The following is a 16545-nucleotide window of genomic DNA, read 5'->3' on the forward strand; positions in this document are numbered from 1 at the left end:
GCCATAATAGGATATGACAGTGAGGTACTGTAAAGCGCTTAAAATTTCCAAACCGTTTTTTTTCTCTTCAATTCGCCAAAAATATTTGGAAATAAAGTTTCCGCCATTTTTATTTTGGCAAATTGCAAATTTCTTTTGGATTTTCCATTCGAAAAATATTTTTTTGCAAAGTTATCTGTGAAAAATAGAATGCCCCAACAAATTTGTCAGTTTGCAGTATAGAGATGACGTAGCATTGGCATTTGCAACCCAATGGGGCCGAGCATTTTTAAATGTTGTTAAAACAACATTTCAGTAAAGCCAAACACAGTTTTACCATAGATTTGCAACATTTTTTAATTGCAGGCTGTAGAATGACCTAGTAACTCCACCTAGTGCAGTAGTTACGATTCTAACAAGTTTTAACTTGACTCTGACAAGGCAAGTTGATCATTTTTCTCTCACTTTTCCCATTATTGGAAATCGGAGAAAGTGGCGATGTTCCACGCGATTACCATTAGAGGAAGCTACCAATTGCTGCGAGTGCCGGATATCCGAACGATAGTGTTTTGATCGATCCCACGATCACAGTAAATATGCGAAATGTGGATGATTAACGGGCAAGTGATAAGCAGGCAACCAATCAAAATGGAAATGAAAGAAGAAAAAGATTGCTGCGCATTATCAGAGTCCTCTGGAGACTTATAGCAACAAATTACTACTATGGAATGTTTTTTCTTGCGTAAGACACTTATTGGACAATGAGTACATACATCCCAGGACACGCTGGTCTCAAACTCAATGAGCAGGCGGACAAGTTGGCTGGGGGAGCGGAACCTTTCGGCGACCTCGTAAAGACTCCTGCAGACGTGGTGTGGACCATTGTGGAGGAGAGCCGGTCCTCGCAGGTGGAGCATCCACCGTCATCGGCAAAGCAGAGACTTTCAGATGGAGAAATTGCGTGGGGTGAAGGTGGCCGAAGTCAACTCTGGGGCCAGCAAAGGAAGACCAAGACACCACTCCCGATGGGCCAGGTCACCCAAAGGACCATGGAAAATCTACTTGAGATGATAGAGGGGAGAGGACCAAGGCACTGGCCAGAGTTGTTACTCTCCTGGTGTTAAAGGCAAGGCAAGGACAATGATTTACATACATTATACCAAGAGTCCATTTCATGAAAATATGGTGTTACACGCCAAAAAGCCTAAAATGAATGCCTTGTTCAAGGTCATGCTTTGTCCGATTTTGACAAAGAAAGTGCTTTTAGACACTTCAGGCTCAAGTTTTTGAAGAAATATATAACATTTTGTTCAACTGCTGCATTTTTGGTGAGAAATCACGAAAACTCCGAGTGCCATTTTCTCATGAAAAAGACTATAGCTTGGTGATGCTGTCCATTGCCGATCGATAGCAATGTTGACGACATCAATATAGTCAACTGACAATTCCCATGGCTTAACTTGAGATAATGGTAATTCTAGCGATTACAGTGAGTATGCAGTAAGTGGCAGTCAGGAGATTTATGCCTTTGTGCTGTCAACAGACAGACTCAAGAATCTGTTCTCCATTTTCTGCAGGTTGTCAGCTGGCAGACTCAAGAATCTGTTCTCCATTTCCTACAGGCTGTCAACAGACTCAAGAACCTGCAGTTTGTCAACAGACTCAAGAATCTGTTCTCTATTTCCTGCAGGTTGTCAACAGACTCAAGAATCTGTTCTCTATTTCCTGCAGATTGTCAACAGACTCAAGAATCTGTTCTCTATATCCAGCAGTTTGTCAACAGACTCAAGAATCTGTTCTCTATTTCCTGCAGATTGTCAACAGACTCAAGAATCTGTTCTCTATATCCTGCAGATTGTCAACAGACTCAAGAATCTGTTCTCTATTTCCTGCAGGCTGTGAACAGACCCAAGAATCTGTCCTCCATTTCCTGCAGGTTGTCAACAGACTCAAGATTCTGTTCTCTATTCCCTGTAGGTTGTCAACAGACTAAAGAATCCATTCTTTATTTCCTGTAGCCTAATCCATTCTCAATTTCCGAAGTCTGTCAATAGATAAGGAACTATTCTAATATTCCTGCAGGTTCTTTGAGTGAAATCAAAACTCTAAAACTGGTGGGTGAACCTCATTGACTCGACAATACTTCTCATTAGCATCCGTTGGGGACTTGATCAGCTAATCGGTGCATACACGGTCAACAATAGCTGGTAATAAGAAGGAATCATTTCAACTGATTGGAAATTTTAGACTGGCATCCACATCAGGTACTTGAATAATTGATTTAACCTCGGATGTGCTATACATCAGTGAGTGTGATCAAACATACTGGGTGATATAACACACTGACTAGATTGAATACTCTGTCATATTACAATTAGAAATTATTTTCCCAAACTAGATATGAATTGTCAAACTATAAACTGAGAGGAAAACACGGAACGAAGACACCAGTAACTTGAAGTGAGGGGTTAGAACTTCACTGCAAATTACGATACAGTCCAAATCACTATTGACATTCGTCCCGCTTCGCGTCAGTGATGCACGACGTACGGGCAAATAGTGTGCCAATGACGCACCAGTGACGCCCATATCTCTCGATGTTCCAGGTAATTTACGCACGACATTTACGCAATGACGTGATTCACGGGCGGTCAATTGTGATTTGGACTGTACGCCATCTTCAAACCCATCTACTTCAAAATGCAAGCTGATAAGTTGTTGACACTTTTGCAGCAAATGTGACATAAATGCAATCAGACATAACTTGCTCACAACACCCAAGAAAAAATATCATGTCAGTGCTTATCAGAAATCAGACTAATGCATTTAATTCTATGCGCGCCTTAGGTGCCATACAGACAGAGCCTTAGAGAAAGCAAGACGACTATTTTTTTGTTACAAATAGACGAATTCCAAAGCAAGTGCTTTTCTGGTATAAACTGCAACGAAAACTGTTCTCGACTAGCATGGATTATGTCACCAGGATTAACGGCAGTGGTAACGGCTTGGGGACTACTTTTTATAAGGAGGCGATCAGTTTGCATTAGGTTTTACGCCGTCTCCCATAACGACTATTCACCAGGTTTATACACAGTCATGCTTGTTTTTTTTTTGCAACTCGCAACTGAAAAATGTAATGATTTTTATTTTTTGCCAGATTACAGATTTCTTTTGGATTTTCCAATCAATGAAATGATGCAATCCAAAAGGTTTTTTCAATTTGTGAAAATAATAAGTGGGCTACTTTTCATCCCAATGCTTAGCCGTTTGACAAGATAAAGCATTATTGCCTTAAGCAGAATCACCCAGCTCCCAAATTCATAATTGCTGTAATCCTTACAATTCCTTCTGTCCAATTATATCGTATCAACAATTGAGCAACGCCATACTGGTATGGCAATCTCAGCATACTTCCCATAACCATCATCGAATAGAACGGATTTTTTAAGCCGACCTACCTCAGTCCTCACTTATTGGATGATTTTGTCAGAGGTTTTGTGATTAGTTGGATGAACACATCAATCAGTTCCACATTCCAATATGCCTGATGTTAGCTCAAGTGGATGACCAAGGGATGTATACAAAAGTGGTCCTGGGCAAGTTTCAAAAAGCGATCGTCTGGCATCTTTATTTTTAACTTGCTTCCCAAATCGCGAAAATTGCCTTAGGAAACAATCGTACACATAACCCTTCAATACTCAATTCCCAATGTAAAAAATGCCTGCACTTCAACATGTAATCTAAACGATAACTTCTGTGTAGATTGATTATTGTGTGAACATCAGCAACCTTGAACACAAAAAGCTGCAGGGTAACTATAAACCTTTCCCTGCCGATTTCTATTGTGTGTCAGAATTCCCCTCCTGATATCCAGGGTATCCAGGCATCCTTTCATCAACAGCATTCATTGCAGGAATACTGTAAGTAGTTTCTGAATAATTCATACCATTAATTGATGATGAAACCGTGAAAGGATTAAAGCTTATGAATACTACATTGAAGCTCTTCAAAGAGATGAAAAATAATCCATGCTTATTCTGGCTTGTTGTAGCTTGTGACAGCCCAAAGCCTAAATTTTTTTATCACGTTGACAGTAGTAAGTACAGTGCAAATATCAAGATTGATGTGTTTTAGAACAGAAATTGATACCTCACTGTCGGTATTGTTGTCTCATGAAACACCACTCACGTGGTTTGACATTTTGCCAAAAACCTTGGCTGCCACTTCTGTTGACATTTGCGTTCAACCTCCACGGTGTTTGTTCAACCTCCATTGTGTTTGGCGAGACAATAAATACATCCAGTTCCATATCAATTCCTGAAACTAGAGACGTAACGACACAAGTGGCAAGGCAATCGCACTTCTAGAGAAGCCAAGTAAAACACACACACTGATTGGTCGACAACAAGAAGCTGACCAGAAACAACCAACCAGAGCCCCCCTTACACAACTTCTGATCCCACTCTTTGGAATAGTTATTTTCAAACCATCTTGAATAAAACTCAAGAACATACACAAAATGTAATGCCACTTTACTTCTCAAACAAAAGTTCATTTCATCTTTGAATTTTTCAAGAGACATCTGCACATGATTTTCGCCTCACACCAAGAATGTCAATCCTAAGTCTATATACTTTTGGAAAGTTGGATGTTTGCAAATATTTTTCTGCACATGATTTTAGCCTCACACCAAGAATGTCAATCGTAAGTCTATATGTACTTTTGGAAAGTTGGATGTTTGCAAATATTTTTCCCATAACTTAAACTAGCGACATGATCTGGTAAGGAGAAATATGTGGGAGAAGCTACTTATTGTTCTATCAGTAATACTTACATTTGTATGGTACATAACGTAAGCCACCTAACGTCTTGAGTTCCTCCTCCCATACAACTAACGGGCTAACCCCTCTGTTCCGTAGATTTATCAACCTGGTTCACCAGCACCATCACAGCGTCTTAATATCAAATATGATAGATTGCATTCAGCAAATCAGCTTTTTAATTTCAAGTGTGAAATTATCAAGTTATTAAGTTAGGTTATTAATGTTACACCCTGAAATTTAAATGATGTTGCGCAGTGCTAGGCTAGTTTTTTTCTCATTCTGTAGGGCGGTTGACTCTACACCGGAACTCTCTAATCTACACTAGTGGCACCCGAGAATTATCTTGCATCACTCCTCCTTTGAACTTCTGCCTATCTATCACACTTAATATCAAATAGATTCTTGCCCCTTGGATTAGTAATCGGCTTGTAACGGCTTGTAACGAATGAAGAGTGATGTCGTAGTCCTCACATCGTTACACTGATGATGACCCCTTCGATTTCATTCCAGTATTAGACGGGCTACTTGGGACGAGGTTTGGGGACGAACGTAGTCACTCTAAAACCATTCCACGCACCATATTGAAAGATGAATCTTTGACGTGGTGACTGTGACAAGGTTGTGCAGTTGGCCGAGTAAATTTGCCAAAATAGTTCTCCTCAAAATAATCGTACAATTCAAAATTTTGTGTGGTATTTTCTCTACGTATCATATTCATATGGCTTAATAAGTTGACAAAGAATGTTTGTAGCTGTTTTTAATGTTGGAATGGCCGTTTTTTAAGATCAAAAGAAATATTTACGACGTCATTAATGGCAGATTTGGTCTGAAATTCGAGTTGATTCTCTACAGGAAATAAGTCGGAGTTGCCAGTGGTTTTCTTCACCATAGACTCTTCTTTCACTCAGTGTCAATTCACAGGTTTGCCGCCTTATAAATAATTCCTTAAAATATAGGCAGTGACTTGAAGGGGTCAATATCATATCTATGTCAATACGTCAGAAAATCTCAGAGTACCACAATACAAATCCAATAAGAATTCTGGCCAGGATTTCCGCTGTTTCTTTCAGACGCTGTCTCATTCGATCATACCACACTGAGACGTGATCGGGGTACTCTTATTTAACTTAGAACTCCTGGACGAGTCTCAATCAAAGGAACATATAAGTTACCTGTACCTCATCTGAACATACACTGTACACTGCCTAAATTTTGCGGGTTTTTATTTTTGTGTATTCCATCAATCATGACTGCCTGGCTATCGAGATGCAAGGGGAGCTGTCAGCGAGATTCCTCATTCGAAATATGCCACTTCAGGGAGATGGTTTTCATCAGAAGGTGCATTACCTCTTTTTCCCCAACAACTCGAATGAACAGTTCACACCAAAACAGATTCTCCCGAGGACGATTTGGATGCACCAATTGGCATCATTGGATGAATTTCATATCAGTTTCTGGAAATTCTACCCCGGGATACGAATTAGATCCAATCCTCTGGTTGTGGCAAAGAGATAACATTGTTTTTACATTAAAAACCACATGTTACACCGCAGCAGATATCACGAAAACCCAATCGGCATGAACGTGACACCGAGCATATCTCCGGCAGCTCGTTTAATCGGGCAACCGTGAAATCATCACATGATTCGAACGGTCCGCAACAGTAGCAAAGGGTCCCTAGACAATGTCAACAACACAGATGAAAGTCTCAATTTATAGCTGAGGGTAATTCGATTTGAAGGGTCAGCGATCTGCCGGACCCGTAGGAAATGTTGACCTGTTCAGATACAGCTGAAGCATAGGGAGCTGGCGCTGAATTAACAAAGCTGTATAGCAGCGCTCAGCCATCCAATGCATTATCGCAGTAATTAGTTTTTGGGGCAGCGCCACCTTTTGGTGATTTCAGATTCAGTTAAGATCCATTAAACAGATCTTGCGTTGGTTCCCTTTCTGTCCAAAACCAAGTACTATTAGGAAATGATACCATGACAATGAGCAGTTCCTACTCACTGGTAGTAAAAATCTATCAGAATAAATCCTAAAATTATAGGATTACCCTTTATGACTACTGCCTCGCTATCAAGATGCAAGTCCAGATACACTCATGTGATAGAGAAAGCAAGTCTCTTTGACAGCATATATTTCCTCCATGGTCTCTTGTTTCATCCAATACTTATCATACAATTACCAATTTTCTTTACCGAGCTAAAAAATGTCCTACCTAACCCTCAGATCTAAACAATTTTATTTCGACAGGGGTTGAAGTGTGACTCTGATGATAACCTCCACGGTAGTTCAGACATTAAACGCAAGACCTTCTTAACCTAACCATTGAGTGTGAAAAATAATCATCTGGGAGTGACACAAAACCTCATTGTTGACAAAAAACTGGTGATGAGATATTACAAGTTTTTGCATGACACAACCTTTGATGTGGAGCAATACCCGAAGACTGTTTGCGTCATGACACGGCAATATTGGAATATTGGCGGTGAGCACTTTTTCTGCTCGGATAACAAGTGGCTACATTCATTTACAGCGTGGGGTCTGACAATATTGGTTTATAGCAATAGATACTGTATTTTTACTTATCAATGTTCTTCCAATGGGTCATACAGTCGGTGTATGACCAACTCGGCCCATCCCCATCACGGCCCACCAACTCGGATCACTTGTATACCGCTCAGTCCAACTAATATTGGCACCGTGATTTGACCAACAAGAAGGATACTAACACCACCAACGATGGAAGTCAATATGACGTGGTACATGAATATTAATGAAGGTATTTATAGAGGTTGGGTTAGGGTCGAGTTGGTGGTCCGAGTTGGGGATGGGCCGAGTCGTTCTGTATTCATACAGTGGAAGGCACCATTAAAATAGGTCTGTGACATTCTGATATGGCAGCAATCATTTATGCTGTGAATGCTTGTAGAAGTTATCAATAATTTGACAGGAAATCAGCCTACTTTCATGTGCCTCACACATCTGCGGATTCGAACTGTCAGCAAACATATCACTACAGCTTCTCACTTATGCCAATATCTGCAACTACATGTTGATGCTGTGCTCATTGACAAACCAGCTCAATGTGCTAGGTACTTTCGATGAAATGTAAAGTAGTCTGCAATAAAAACATCAAAGTGATCATGGTGAACAATATCTTAAGTCTATGAAATAGAATATTAAAGTGATAACTGAAATATTTATGGCCTTCTTGATTTTTTAAAATTTGCATTATTGTGCATTTGCAAAAATGAAATGCTTGTAAATTTTGTACTCACTTGTTGATATGCGCTGTTGTGATATGTATTTTTCCAACCGCCGCCGAAGAAGAATCTCGCTGCCGTATTTACCCACAGTTCCATTGTCGACCAGCAGGAAGTAGGAATGATTACTGTTGAGGACTGCATTGTTGGTTTTCGGTTTAGCAATAGCGTGATATGGACGAACAACCTACGGAAGCAATGATAGAATAAACATAGGCGTTGCAGGGATTTACAGAGAGGGCGTCGTTTTCGAAATGAAAGGGTCAAATTTCAACTATCGTAACCCAAAAGTGCGGTCCTAACCCAAAAAGCTTATTTTGTGAACATTTCGACATGCAATTATCAAGTGTGCAAGTGTTTCAAGTTCTTACACAAACCCTCCTATCTTCACACTAACCGTTGTAAATACGTGGATCCAATTTTCACTCCTAAACGTTCTAACATATTTTCTGACGACCACTCTGTGTCAAGTCCACCTCACCAAGCTTCCGCACTGTGTTCCACCAATCTTTCTCGCATATTCAAATTTACTTACATCCCTGCCAATAAGATCATCCCTGTTATCAACGACCCCCCAGGGGGCGATACCAATCGTCACCACCTTGTTCGAGGACTTGACAGATCTGTCGACAAGAGACTCACCAACATGGCGCATCACACCTGAAAGATACAACGACGGAACACATGCACATTAAAATATCATCTCAACCAGAATCTCGCTATTTTTCAGGACCCTGTTTTTGCCCTGTCCATTGGGAAACCCGACAATTGGTTCCACCAAGATCCTGCAATTGTTTTAGATCCAGTAACAGGTTCCCCTGCATGAGTTTCTCGGGTGGGGGAACAAGGATAAAAGTAGAAAACTACACGAAAGCATCGCTGAATTATTCATGAAATTGGAGATTTTGTCTTGCCCCTAAATAAAAAAGGATGTGCACAATTAGTGATAAGAAGAATTCTGACACGCTAGACTGCAGATGAACAGACAAGCTATTAAGAGTGTTTGGGCCCTGATGAATAATTCAACGTGTAAAGTGAAAAAGAAACGACAGCATTGCCCTAGTTGAACTTGTCAATTATGGAATGCTAATAATACCTGTCATTTTTTTGACATGGTTCATTTAACATTTCTTAGAAATGTGAAAAAGCTTCTTGAAGAGAACGAAGACAAATGAAGTGGCTAATGAAAGCTTTCATTTATAATTACAACCAGCAAACGAAAAGAAAGATGCCAACCAGGGGTTTGAAATATCAAGAGCGGAGTAGATTGTAAATCTATGGCACATGTAGGCAAGGATGATGTTGGACAGTCACTTGTCAGGGTGTCCCACCCTACCTTGGCAGCTTACCTGCCTACCTTGGAAGAGCCATCCTACCTTGCTCTAGAATTTTGTAGAGGGTATCTATAGGGCCGACCTATATTAAATTTCTGGCCACCCAACCTTGTCTTGCACACTGGCAAAACTTCTTGAATATCAAGGGTACCACCAAACCTTGAGAAAACCCTGGAGAAAACCCTGAACATGTAATACAGCAAATTCTTTCATTTTGTTACATGACACGAGAATATACATGTATGCTGTTTGATGCAAGTATTTCTTCCATGCCGGCAACCGAAATGCACTTCATCACATCCAATGCTTTCAAAAGCATTTTCTTAAGAAAAGGTAAACATATATAAGATGTAATGCTTCCCCTTTTTTTCAAATCTAATCGACTGTACAGTGTCTGATGTGTCATATATACATATCACAGCACATAAAGTACGTCTGCTAAGAAGGTCACACCATCCGATCGTAAAGAAGATTACTGTCGCAGCTTTTTAGACCTGCCCACTCCAGACGTCAGATCATCAAAGGTGCAACAGGGTTCCACGTAATGCAACTGCTTAAAGGGGTTTGCCACACCGTTAATACAATATAACTACTGGTGGTCCAGGAAAATAGAAATGCAGTTATACACAATGCTGTATTGCAACATCGCATAAAAAAATTTGCTGAAACTTGGTATTTATAGTATTTGTTTATCTGTCTAAACAACAGCAATGCTGAAATTACATTCAATACCTAGTTACGCCCTTGGAAATGTTCAAATTCAATTACAAATTTCAAATTTTTAACGAACAGTGTTGGCCTTTAAGTAATTTGGATTTCACTCCAGCATGTCCAGGGACCTGCTAGACTTACAGGACACTTTCCAATCAAGACAGGTCATCAAATCTCATAAATCTGCTTATCAAATTGTTGATCTGTTGAAAATAGTTTTGAGCTTCAAAGTATGCACAGAGGTACCACAAGGAATTTGTAAAACTGTTAACTGCCTTTCAACGCCATTTTGCGATTTCTTTCATGATCTCAAAGAAAAAAAATATTTGAAGTTTTAATTGTTTTATTTGCAGGTCAAATTTGGCAGCATAATACAGTAGCTCTGTTAGAAATACTCATCAATAATTAACAAAATTCTACTGTAAAATTTGAATCTCTCCATCCATAAGGTATCTTGAGAAAAGAATCTGTCATTTCAATTTGGAGCCAACTACAAATTTATATTCAGTTTCAAACGTATGAGATTACCTTGAGATGTGTTCACGACAGGCAGTTGGGATGTGTCCCAGGGGCGTGATTTACCAAGGGTTGCATCCAAAGTGTAAATTATTGCAATGGTTGGCATGATATATGGTGTGTACTCCTTGACAAGTCAGTTTCCCCAGTGGAACACAGTACTTGCTTACATGCTGAAGCTGTTGATAAAGGTCCCACGACAGCTTCTAAAGTGCCGAAAAATCACGTTTTTAGGACTGATTAATTCCTAGAAGGGACAACTCGTTGTCAAATGCCCGAAGTATTATTTTCGTCACTGCGAGTGCAGTAGTTGGGCCTTGAACAAAAGTGGCAAGTCCAGCATACTCGGGTGGAGCTCTCATTTTGCCTAAAACCTCAGCTGCCAACTGGACTTTGGCTCACAGGTGTCACATGTTTAGTGACATGGGAACAACCCCCTCCCCCCTTTCAGTAGTCCTTGTGATAATGTAATTGTTAGCTAGTCGCATCTTTAGATACTTCATCACCCATCAGTTCTTATCTACATTTATTCAGCAGCCATAATCAATTTAGAGGACGTACATAAGAATGGAAAATGAATTCCTCAGCGATGCAATTACAGACATCAGTGAAATATACAATTTTTATGTGCATATGTGCCCCAACGAGAGAAAACTCATTACAAATAAGAAATTAATCAATCAATCTTGGTCACTGAGAGGCATCATCAAAAGCTTTGGATATGAAACCGCATCGGCCATGCCTGCAGAACCCGATAAGACCTACTTGGCATCGTTGAAATATTAGCGTAGGTAGAATATAAGTGTAGAAATACTGTACAACTGTACTGCCTCAGAGCCAAAAGCTTCTGATAAGAAACCTCATCACATATGCCTGCTGAATCTAGATAAGACCTACGTGGCATTGTTGAAATGTTAGCTTGCCTACAACTGTACTGCCTCAAAGCGGTACTTCCCCAACCTAATCCAGAAACATCTCAGCAGAAATCAAAGAGCACACATAAAGCACTTCACTCGGCCATTTCAGGACAGCTGAAAGTATCGAGTTGCATTTGCTGAGCCTTGAACACGTGACTTTCTGATCACAAGAAGGTGACATGGTGCTTCCCTAATGAGAATAATTGCTGGCACAGGTGATTGATCACCGACTGATTTGGTGGCGCCCTGGTGATCAAAGTTATAATCGGATAAAATAGGATGCAGGCCTCATTGTCGCAGCACAGTTTTCATTCTAAGTGAAATCAAAAACAACTGATATTTCTGAAATTACTGACGAAAGTAAACCGTAGTCCCTGAAATAATATCTTTCCTCCAACTGTTGCAAAAAGACTTCATGTAACTGCTAACTGTCTTTTTCTGCAATTGCAGCCAAGCCCCATTGCTGTCTTTTCCCCCAGCTGCGACCAAGCTTAATTATTTGCTGGCAATCTTTTCCCCATACTGCGACCAAGCTTCATTGCTGGCAATCTTTTTCCCAAACTGCTTCATTGCTGGCAGTCGTTTCCCCAAACTGGCCAAGCTTCATTGCTTGCAATCCTTTACACAAACTGCTGTCAAACTTCGTTGCTGGCAGTTTTATCCCCAAACTGCTGCCAAGCTTCATTGTGGCAGTCTTTTTCCCAAACTGGGGCCAAGCTTTGTGGGCTCGTGCTGTGTGATGTGGTTTATGTCATTTAGCAGTTTGTGTTGTCATTACCATGTTTGGATGGGCCTCAAAAACTTACATGTCTTACTGTGTCATCTTCAGAGATTCATCAAAAGTCTACAGCCCAATTTTTAAGGCACCTGATAAATTGATCAAAACCCATCACTGCTACCCAAAGCATCTGCAGCCTTGAGATGATGGATCCGCTTGATAGCTCCAATCATAGCTCCATTATCATGTTTAATAGACCGGTCCTCAACACACATGGAAGAAAAACCTCCCGATTAAATGAGATTTGACGCACACCAACATCCACGATAAAAAAACATGTGATAATAAGAAGCACATCCAAAAAGAGAAAACTTTTGTCCAAAATTTTCCAAGCCATTTCATCCTCAATTGATAAATTGTAATGGATGAACAGCACATTCTGCTGTTATCAGCAACTGGTGGTTTGAAAGAGTTTGTACTCCAAACTGTATAGAAGCAGCAACAATGTCAGCGCACATATAAATGTACTTTTAGAGTCAAGCACATAATATCTTTGCGAATTCTGAAATACCTTCCAAGGAGCTCAACCCTCTCCTCTGCTTCTCTTTCGCCGAGAAAGGCACAACATTTTCTGCTTGTCTGAATCTAATATCTCCAAAAAGGTTGAAATAATTCGATATTGATGAATTTGGTGAATATTTCATTTCTGGGGGAAGAGTTTGTCAACAACTATTGGCTCCAAAAATCTACAATCCTACTTGGCTGTACATCGTGCTTGGCTTGGGACTGGGAATATTAATGACTTCGTATAAAATTAGTCAAGCATTCCCTCACATTTTATAAACAAGAGAAAATGCACCAAGCACCAATAGCTGCACCATTCTAAGGGTGAAGTGGTCAGTAGACAACGTCAAAATTCAAAATTGGGAAGTTGACTGATATTAACAGAAATTTGCCCGAAGCCCATGGGGTAAATAAAATAAAGTTTGTCACATATTATGTTGTCTGCCAAGGTAATAAATTCCTACGTTACACATGCATTTCAAACTAATTCAACATTTTAAAATTTGATGAAGAAACATAGTCTGATATGAGCAAAGATACTTAAATCACTTTTAAAAGCAAAATTCTACAAGTTTATTTGATTTGTTGTCCTCGGGAAATATGAGTTGGAAGTTGACTGATATTAACAGAAATTTCCCGAAGCCCATGGGGTAAATAAAACATAATGTTTGTCACATATTATGTTGTCTGCTGAGGGTAATAAATTCCTATGTTACACATGCATTTCAAACTAATTCAACATTTTAAAATTTGATGAAGAAACATAGTCTGGTATGAGCGAAGATACTTAAATCACTTTGAAATGGGAAATTCTACAAGTTTATTTGATTTGTTGTCCTCGGGAAAATGAGATAGAGTTACATTACGTTTGTGACAGTGACAAATGTAGGACAATATTCATCCGGAGATTGTTGCAGAACTTTTTTTATTTGTAACGATCTCATCAAGTGTATATCACGGATAGCATGTGCATTGAGCATTAAAAGGGGCCAGTGCTGAGAGAGTTACAGTTATTAGCTGTCCACTGTCACGAGCAACAGTAGATAATGTCGACAGTGACTGGTCCTCTGATAGACGATGACCTGCTGAGGTCACCAAAGTGCATCCAATGAAAGTGGCACATGTCCCTTCGAGGCAAGCAATGATAGAGATACCCAATTGCTGGAGCCTAGAGCTGCAATTATTCATAGCTTCACCTTGTCTCAAAGCATCAATAGGTTATGTCAACAGTGTGGTCAACAGTGTGAATTCCCTTCTGCCTTAGCCAAGAGCTGCACTGATTAGCTGTCCATTTTCTCGTGCAACAATAGATTATGTCAACAGTGACTGGTCGATTATGTCAACAGTGACTGGTCCTATGATAAACGATAACCTGCCAAGGTCATCAAAGTGCATCCAAACAAAATGGCAAATGTCTCTTTGAGGCAAGCAATGATAGAATTCCCAATCGCTGGAGCCTAGAGCTGAGGAAAACATTCAACCTGGGCCTCTTTACAGGTAATCAATGATAGAATTCCTTTACACCTGAGCCGAGCGAGCTGAAGCGATAAGCTATCAATTGTCTCAAGGCCATGGGAGATGTCAACAGTGTTCAATACTCCGATGGTTGGCAGTGACCTGCTGATGCCATCTAAGTGCATCCAGCAAAAGTTGCAAATGTCCAACCTATGTCACAGGCATATGAGGATCAAAAGCCAGCCCTACAGTGTAGTTTAGTAGGACTGCAGTTTTGATCTTCCTGTGCCTGTGCCTGTGCCTACATGTATGTCTGTGTTCAGGTAAGCAATGATACATGTAGAATTCCCCAACATCTCTGAGCCAAGCATCTTGACCCACCAAAGGTAAACATTTCTATCATTCCATCATGCTCATTCCATCATGCCAAAAAAAATCTGCTCATTCTGAAGAACACATCAGAATTGTGCACTATTTTACCCTCGAAGCATCAAGATGTAGCCGACAGTGATCAACTATATTGCCGTGCCTCATCTCGTGGCCATGATGGATTGTGTCAATATAGCAAGGATTCTCAATTGGAAAGGAACACTTTGTGAGTAGAAATATCAACTTGTGATTAACCAGATGAATGATTTGGCCAAAGGCACCGACTGATTGCTCTCATAACATGTACGCACTATGAAAAAGAATTATTTCAATCATGGCAGTTAGAGGGAAAAGCAGGGATGCCAATGACCCCAGGCAAAAAGGTCTTAAATTCTTTTCTAGTAAAAATCTTGTCTCACCTGCACGAAAATGCCTCTAAAATGCTTATTTTGTCCAATTTTTAAAAATCCACAGAGCCACAGAAAGTTGAGACAGAGATCTTTCTACTCCAGCTATCAAATTGAGCATTTAGAAAGAAGAAAAAGTTTAAAATCTGCCCAAAAATCAGAAATTTAACATCTCTGGTTAAGAAAGGGAAGACTGGCCGCATAAGCTTTGGTCAGCAACCACACCAGAAGAAGGAACACTCTGGAAAAAAATAGTTCATATCGCTTGTCAACGCCAAATGGCAAAATATCGAGGAGAAGGAGACTCCAGAAGCAAACCCAGTCACCAAATTAGGAACGGCCCAGCCAATTTGATGTGGCATCAAAATCAGTTCCCTACGCACAAACATGGATCGAGATGCACCACTTCACAAAGTTCCAAAGTTCAGAAGAAGAGGGGTAAGAAAGAACAGCAATATTTCATAGAAAGGAGGTAGTCAATCTTCTTAGAAAGCTTGTGCTTTCACCAAAACACATTTTTACTTTGGTGGATGCATCAATCTGGCCTTATCAAGCTTGTCTAGACAATGTCTGTGTGTGAAGAGTTTCAACGTCTGGTCAAGCCTTTGAATTTGTAGTGAACATGTTTTTGCATTTTAGGGATCACCCAGAGGACCACCAAGAACGCTTCCAGGATCAGAACGCAATGTGTTCATTCTCATTTGATCTCTTGAAGCAACGCTACCAGATTGACGATATAAATGATAGCTGTTCCGATTTACAGGATTATAGCAGAAATGTTAATCTGAAGCCAAAACAAGCAGATGTCCTTGGGATATAAACCTTAACATAAAACCCCCATTGGATTTCGAGTCCAAATTTAATGCGACACAAGTCGGCTCTCGAGTATAACATCCGGAACAAATTGGCCAGCATCCATAGACAATACATGACAATGTTCGCTTGAAAGGCAAATGTAATAAACTTGGTATAATCCAATGAAACAAGGTTAATCATTTTGTTCAACTCGAACAGACATTCATAGGGACGACATTGGTGACCAAGGCCCCATTGCTCAATTAGCATTAGCGGTTAAGTTGGTGATTAGTAGTCCTGGAGCCAAGGGGTGTTTGCATGCATAAAAGGGCCCCACAATCACTCACCTGATTTTGATAAAGGACCACCTGGGACACCCATTGAGCGAGGGTGGACATTCTGAAACCCGGCAGTAAACCTGCTATTCATGGTTTTGTTGCGATTCCTCGTGCGCATAACCGCCGCCAAAATTAGGGGTAGGGGAAATTCAAATTGACCTAACGTCGTAAGGAAACAACCTAAGGTTACATATGACCACTCAAAATGGAGCTTATAGTATCAGCTATATGATGAATGCAGAAGAAAAATGATTGGTTGAAGTTCAAGGTCACCAGAGTTCAAACTATGACGTAATTCGACCCTTGCTTAAAATCTGGACCCTCAAATATTAAAACAAGCCCAGAAATAA

The 16545-nt window shown here is 40.1% G+C and overlaps 1 protein-coding gene across 9 annotated transcripts in view; it reads right to left on the reverse strand.

The window, feature by feature from the left end:
• Positions 1 to 16545, reverse strand: part of LOC135482702 (transient receptor potential cation channel subfamily M member 3-like) — a 134290-nt gene that overhangs the window by 62134 nt on the left and 55611 nt on the right. For all 9 annotated transcript variants that reach the window (XM_064762982.1, XM_064762989.1, XM_064762987.1 and 6 more), the window contains 2 exons: positions 8607 to 8731; positions 8087 to 8258 (listed from right to left, as the gene is read on the reverse strand). In XM_064762982.1, the coding sequence (XP_064619052.1) occupies positions 8087 to 8258; positions 8607 to 8731 (297 nt within the window). The remainder of the gene's footprint in view (positions 1 to 8086; positions 8259 to 8606; positions 8732 to 16545) is intronic.

The sequence above is a fragment of the Lineus longissimus genome, chromosome 2 (genome assembly GCF_910592395.1).
Source record: "Lineus longissimus chromosome 2, tnLinLong1.2, whole genome shotgun sequence".
In the NCBI taxonomy this organism is placed as follows: domain Eukaryota; kingdom Metazoa; phylum Nemertea; class Pilidiophora; order Heteronemertea; family Lineidae; genus Lineus; species Lineus longissimus.